Source organism: Lipotes vexillifer, unplaced genomic scaffold (genome assembly GCF_000442215.2).
Source record: "Lipotes vexillifer unplaced genomic scaffold, Lipotes_vexillifer_v1.1 scaffold162, whole genome shotgun sequence".
Lineage (NCBI taxonomy): Eukaryota > Metazoa > Chordata > Mammalia > Artiodactyla > Lipotidae > Lipotes > Lipotes vexillifer.
The window spans coordinates 386,431-393,847 of record NW_006779114.1 but is presented as its reverse complement, the minus strand read 5'-3'; the positions used below and the strand labels follow the sequence as shown (position 1 = coordinate 393,847).

General features: G+C 38.3%; 1 protein-coding gene across 2 annotated transcripts in view; it reads right to left on the bottom strand.

Annotated features, from left to right (window-relative positions):
- DDX10 (DEAD-box helicase 10) overlaps positions 1 to 7,417 on the bottom strand; it is a 286,645-nt gene that overhangs the window by 116,207 nt on the left and 163,021 nt on the right. Inside the window, exons 14-15 of one of the 2 annotated variants that reach the window (XR_456974.1) lie at positions 2,828 to 2,947; positions 1 to 8 (exon numbers count right to left, since the gene is read on the bottom strand). The exon at positions 1 to 8 is cut by the window's left edge and continues 177 nt beyond it. Coding sequence is in view for 1 of the 2 variants with exons in the window: in XM_007452471.1 (XP_007452533.1) it covers positions 2,826 to 2,947 (122 nt within the window). In the remaining variant the exon portion in view is untranslated. Of the gene's footprint in view, positions 9 to 2,825; positions 2,948 to 7,417 lie in introns of both variants that reach the window. The other variant, XM_007452471.1, reaches the window with a different exon arrangement.

The following is a 7,417-nucleotide window of genomic DNA, read 5'->3' as shown; positions in this document are numbered from 1 at the left end:
TGAACCAACTGCAGAGAGGAAAAAGGTGAGTATGGGGTAGGAGACAAGGAATAGTAACAGAACACCACTTTTCTTTGTATAATGATACATACTTTCTGCCTTACAATCTACATTTCTTAAACTTTCTAACAAGCTTTATAATAAAAGTGAGCAAGTCACGGAAAAGACTTTCCCAGTCAGGATAAAGTAATGCTGCCATAACTCATGAGAGCAGGATTAAAGGAAATTTTCATTAAATAATTTGGAGGAGAAGGTAAGTTGCTTCAACATCATTTCAGTGTTCTTAGTATGCTATACTCCACCAACTCAGCTCTAAATGACCCGCACAGGGCGGTGGCCAGGCTGGCCACAGTGCATCCCCGCCACTGCCATGGCACCTTGGTGTACCTCCTGTAACACCTCTCTCACCACACTGGGTTGTTTTACTTTCCTGTAAATTAATCACTAAGCTCCTTGAGGGCAGCCATATGCCTTATTCATGTGTCCTCAGAACCCAACACATTATCTGGCACACATGAGATGCTCAAAATTGATTGAGGAATCACATATCAGCTGATACCGCACATACAAACTGAAATAACTTAAGTGTAAAGAAGAAAGTTAGTTTGGGTTTCACAAGCCTGCTCAGATCTACATAATTTTACACAAACTTTTTATGTTAGGAACAAGGTGACAAAGAAGTCAGAGCACTGATCCGGGAGTCAGGAGACCTGTCTGAATGTCCTGGCTTTTTCACTAGCCCAGTGCATAACCCTGAATGAATTACTTAATCTCTGGACATCTGTGTCATTACCTGAAAAATAAGGGTTGTTTGACTTAATAATCTTCCCGGCCTAACACAGTAAAATTCTAGACAGTTTCGACAAAAACAATTTTCTTATTTTGCCTAATAACTGGTTGCCAGGAGGACTTAAGCAGCTGCCACAGTTTCTGAAAGACTGCTAATTAAACGGCAGGCAAATGGAAGTTGCAGGCACACACATCACAGGTATTAGTGCCTCCTCTCACTCCTGTCACCACCACATTCTTCAAGATGAGATTCCGACAGAGTTGCAGCTTGAAGCAATGAACAAGGGTCACAAATGCATGAGTAGCCATGCTAGCAGTCACTGGCACTGAGGAAGCAGTGAAAGGGATGAGCTGTGACAGTAAGAACACCATCCACTGCTCTGACTCTTCACTCCTTTTTCTAGCAGAGTGAAAAAACTTCATCCCTCTGTGGGGTGAACAAATGGTAGCATTTCTTTCAGAGTTTTAGATCAGAAGTTTCAGTGCAGCGGCTCCCAGCCACACAGAGCTCCTATCAGCGATAAGTTTACAGTTAAGGATTTACACTCAACTTGAAGCTAATGGGTGTAATATGTACAGTTAAATTTAGTAGCACAGTAAGGAACCTCATTATGCTAACAGCACTAATCTTTTACAGTGAGCATCGATGTAATACTACAACTATTTTCTGGTCTAGCCTGTTTCTCAGGTGCTGACTGAACTCTTCTCAGTAATTTCACAAAGATTCATATTTTCCAACTATATAGGCTTCCTCTGCAACTTCAACACGCTGAATTACATTCTATTTTGTTAGTTTTCATATGGTTTATACACCATTTTACTCCGTATTACTAGTGCAAATTTGCGCTTCTAAAACAAAGCCCTCTTCCCCGAAGTAACATGCAAATCTTTGTTAACTTCAGAATTAAAAGGAAACACACTTCACTGAATATAGACTGTGCAGGAAGCATTTTTATTAATAATGATGAAATATCTGATGTGATACATTATAGTCAGTATAAAAAGCTCTGTTATTTTACTGGGGTATTAGAACAGACTTTTTCTGAGGGTTTACTATTTGTTAGGCAGTATTCTAAGTGCAGAGGACAGAGTAGTAAACATAGCCAACAAATACCTTCCCTCATGTAGCTTTTCTCAACCCAGTGAAATAGAAATACCTTCCCTCATCCCACTGGAATGGAAGAAATGGACAACCACCGAATAAATACAGAATGTAAAGTCTCATAATAAGTGCTATGAAGAAAAAATAAACATAGGGCAAGGGAAATGAGATCATGGTGGGCATGGGGTGCTGAGTGCTATATCAGAATGAACAGGGAAACCCGTAGGTTGGTGAGAGTGAAACAGAGACAGTATTCAGAAGATCCTGCCATAACCACTGACTCTAGCCATCACTCCTTAAGTGAGTCACTTGACATTCTAGATATATTTCCTCTTTAAAAAATGAAGATATTATTATCTAATAGAGTGATCTTTCATGAGCAATCTGTGAGTGGTAACCCCTTTCCTACTCTATTGGGATGTATTTACACTAAGACCAGATAATGGTGAAATGAAAACCAGGCACCTATATGTCCGAGGTTATTTTAAAGCAGGGAATTCCTTCCCACAGCAGGCCAGTAAGTAAAAAACATGCCAATATGGCATCTAAAATTGAGGAACCACAGAGCAGAGGCTTTCCAGAGTCAAGCAAAAGAAGCTGTAGCCAATACTTGTATTACTATCCTTGAGCATGTTCCCATAGAGCATGTTAACAGATGGACCCCATGACATGAAAGTCTTATCTATAAAAACAGGATTTGGAAAGTCCAAAACCAACTCCGTTGTTATTACCAGAAAGTATCCCAGCTTACTGTCAGAAAGTCATTCTTGCCTACAGATGCAGAGCTGACCAATTACCTATAGTAACAATGAAAGGAATTGCCCGAGTGCTTTAGAGAAACATTATTTTTCTTATTAAAGAATGGCAAGTCAGCAGGAGAGTCAAACTCTAATACTTGGAATGTACCTCAGAAATGAAACATTTACAGAATCTTACCTCTCCTTCATCAGTAAATGTTATTTTCTTATTTACTTTAAAATTTCTCTTCATTACTTTTTTTGCTTCTGCAACCTTGGTCACTTTTTTCTCCACACTGGATTTAGAAGGTTCTTTCTTCTGTGTGAGAATACACAAAAAAACACAGATGATTAGGTAAATGGCTGTTTTATATTAACAATTTAACACTGGCAATACACTTTCCAAAACTGAGTGTGTTTACTGCTCCTTGGCTAATGAGAAGCACCAAAACCGCTGTCCAGAAATAAAATTATTAGACTTATTAACTACTGACCCCCCCAATGCTAAAAGGGTTTAAGTTTGAATGTAAATGTGAGACGTAAATAACCTTAAATTTCTTCTATTACTAAAACTGTGCTATCCCGATAATGTTAAAGCATCAGAAACTACATAATAGGGCTTCCCTGGTGGCGCAGTGGTTGGGAGTCTGCCTGCCGATGCGGGGGACGCGGGTTCGTGCCCCGGTCCGGGAGGGTCCCGCGTGCCGCGGAGCGGCTGGGCCCGTGAGCCATGGCCGCTGAGCCTGCGCGTCCGGAGCCTGTGCTCCGCGGCGGGAGGGGCCGCAGCGGTGGGAGGCCCGCGTACCGCAAAAAAAAAATAAAAATAAATAAATAAATTTTTTAAAAAAGGAGAAACTACATAATAATGTGATAAATGGACATGTAAGATAAAGCAAGCTATCGTCCAGCTAAAAACAGCACATTTTCAAAATAGCTCTAACTTCCAAGTACACACTTAAAATTTTAGACTAGGAAAATGTTTCCCTGGAAAGCAAAATGACTCCAATACACTGTTTGTGACTCAACAATCTTCCTCCCATTACAGTAATTCACTATATGAATACTGGAAAACATCCTATGATAACTAAGCTGTGTTCAAAGCTGAGATGGAGTTAAGAGTTCTTGAACAGGAAGTCTGTCAACCAAAATAAGTTTCTCCCTGTAGTATACCTTGTGAACACAGGGCACTAATAAGACTTCCTTCCACCCAGTCATTCCTCCTATACCTCTTTTACCCTGCAAACACCACCAACGCAACCACCAGGCTGGAGACTGTGTTACTGACTCCTACTGAACCTTCTTGGTTTTATGGCTAGGCTGATTCTTAAGGATCCTGGGTTAGCTGATACTCTGTCACCAATCCTCAGCTTATGAGAGAGAAAATGCTGATCAAACAGTGCAAATCTGAGAGAACCATCATGATGTAAAAATAACAATTAAACAGGAGTAAGTTATCACTTAAATAAAGCACAAAAAATACTGAGGAGCAACAGGAGCAAACTTTCTGGGGGTGATGATAATGGTCTGCATCGCGATAGGAGTTTGAGTTACACAGGTGTATACACTTGTCAAAATTCATCAAATGTTACACTTAAAACTGGTGCATTTCATCGTATATAAATTTCTACCTCAAAGAAGAATCCTGTAAACAATACTGAACTTTAAGTTAATGCCAGGCAAGCTGAAGTATATGGAAGAAAGTGTAATGATGTTAACAACGTACTTAGAAATGCATTAAATAAAAAAAGGATAATGAATGGATTGATGGGAAATTACATGAGAAAGGAAATATGACAAAAAGTTAATTATAGAATATGAGTGATGGATATTTTGGTATCCAAAGTACAGTTTTTCAACTTTTCTGTACGTTTGAAATTTACTGTTATAAAATACAAAAGCCCAGTCCTAGGAACAAGAGAAACAGTCAAAATAGCAGAGAGACCAAAAACTGTCAGAATAAAATAATAGTCAGTCAGAAGAATCAATCCTGCAGAGTGAAACCTTGGAGTGATGTGGGTCTACATCAAGAGCTTTAGGGAAATTCATGATACTACAGAAATTATATAACAAAATTTGGGGGTATTTGCATCACCGCAGTTTTATTTTTCTCATGGTTTCTAAAAGGGCTTTGTGATCTCCCCCTCCTCCTCACAAACAAAAGGTTAAATTGTTTGTTTGTTTTAGGGAAGCCACTGAAAGAAGGAACAGAAATGTCAACATGGGTGAGAAGACATGTTTATTGTTAATTTCCTAATAGGCTGTGGCTTTGCTCTGATACTCTAGAATTAATCCTCACTCATTCAAATATGCACTGTTACCAAAACACAAGATATCATAGTACATACTGCCCCAGCAGTGAAAGACCCTCAATGAACCTAACTCTAACAATGGGGAGAAAAAAACATTAAACATTAACTATTTAATCACAGATGTAGTAAGTGCTCAGACAAAATACAGAGGATGAATAAATCTTTAATAGGGTACCTGCCCTAGCTAGTCTAGGGTGAGGAGAGGAAGTCAAAGAAAACTTCCTTTTGAGGGACAGATGTTTGAATGGAGTAGCAAACGCCCAAACACTGCTGCATTACTGACACACTGGTGATGAACAAATAGCTTCTGTGTGTCCACTGATGGCGTATAAGAAAGTTTTAGTTCAATGTCATTCTTTTGAATATTAATTTTAGCAGGTAACACATGCTTATTTATTCTGTAAAGGATATTCAGTGCAAAAGCTGCATTTATGGGCTTCCCTGGTGGCACAGTGGTTGAGAATCTGCCTACCAATGCAGGGGACACAGGTTCGAGCCCTGGTCTGGGAAGATCCCACATGCCGCAGAGCAGCTAAGCCCGTGAGCCACAAGCACTGAGCCTGCGCATCTGGAGCCTGTGCTCCACAACAAGAGAAGCTACGACAGTGAGAGGCCCGCGCACCGCGATGAAGAGTGGCCCCCGCTTGCCACAACTGGAGAAAGCCCTCGCACAGAAACGAAGACCCAACACAGCCAAAAATAAATAAATAAAAATAAAGAATTATTCTAAAAAAAAGCTGCATTTATGTCCTCTTCGGCTATCTCAGTTTATGCCCCAAGAAGCAAGCACTGCTACTTTTTCTGTACCCTTCCAGAGACATTCTACCCACATTCAGGTACATATGAAGAGCAACAAGTTACTAAAAGAGCCCTCCCTGCAATGAACAGTCTTGTATTTATACCTTCATATACATGTGTATTTATCTATCTAGGATACATTTCTAAAACTTAAAGCACTTGGTCAAAGAGTATGTGCATTTAAATTTTGAAAGATATTTCTGGAGAAGTTATACAAATTTATAACCCAATCAAAAATCTGAGAGTAACTGCTTCTCCTTATCTATTCAAACAAAGTATTGGTTTGGCCAAAAAGTTCTGTGAAAAACCCAAACAAACTTTTTGGCCAACCCAATATAATATTAGGCTTTATGTTTACCAGTCAACTAGGTGAAAAAATAGTATCTCAGGGAAGTTTTAATTTGCATTTGTATTTTAAACATAGCAGAACATCTCTGCAAAGGCATTTATTTTTCAGTGCACCGTATATATTCTTTGCCAGCATTTTTAATGACTCCTGGAATTTCATTTATTAATTTGTGAAATTTCTTCATTGGTTAAAGATGCTTCAATATTTTCTCCCACTTCATCAGTTATGTTTATACTTCTGCCATCATTTATGTTTATACTTATACTTCTGGGTAATATTCTTTTGTTTTGCTTTGTTTTTGGCTTTTGTCAAGCATATATTTTTAATTTTTATAAAATTAATTTTTTTTAATAATAAAATTTTCTGCGTTTTCTAGGTTTGTGCCATACTTAATATTTTTCCAACTAAAAGACTTTTTTAAAAATGAATTTAACTCCTTAAAATGCAGGTTTTACTTTTCTTAAAAGTTTCAACACTGGCTCTTGAACAAGGGGGAAAGTACTCATTAATATTTTACATTTCCATACACTGTCACAAAAAAATATAAATTATACCTATTGCTAGGCAAGAGTTATATTTTGACTATAAGCCTTTATATTATTGGTACAAAAATGAAATTTACAGCAGTCAGAAGGTATAATGTAAGATTTCCTGACAAGACACAAAACATCAAAATGCAATTTTCATTTCTATTTGCACTTCTTCCACAACATGTATGCTATACTTTAAAATAAAATGCCAAGGGCTTCCCCGGTGGCGCAGTGGTTGAGAGTCCGCCTGCCGATGCAGGGGACACAGGTTCATGCCCCGGTCCGAGAGGATTCCACATGTCGCAGACCGGCTGGGCCCGTGAGCCATGGCCGCTGAGCCTGCACGTCCGGAGCCTGTGCTCCGCAACGGGAGAGGCCACAACGGTGAGAGGTCTGCGTACCGCAAAAAAATAAATAAATAAAATAAAATAAAATAAAATAAAATAAAATAAAATAAAATAAAATGCCAAGAGGAAAAATGTCATAAAATACAAAGCTGATAAAGCATCAAGTCATTCTCAATAGTGATAGCTGTAGCAGGTTGCCATGAATAACTTGGAAGATAAAAGAAATGAAAACAGTTACAAACACAATAACAGTTCCTATCAAAAGGGCCACATTAGTTAATATTGGCTACAAGAAGATTCAAAATACAATCAATGAAAAAAACCTACCTTAGTATAAACGTTACTAGATATCATAGAGGATAAAAGTATTATTGCAAAACGATGAAATACAAAACCATAAGATGAAAGTTAAAATTAAAGGGAAAGATACTCCAAAGAAATCAGATTTTTATCTTT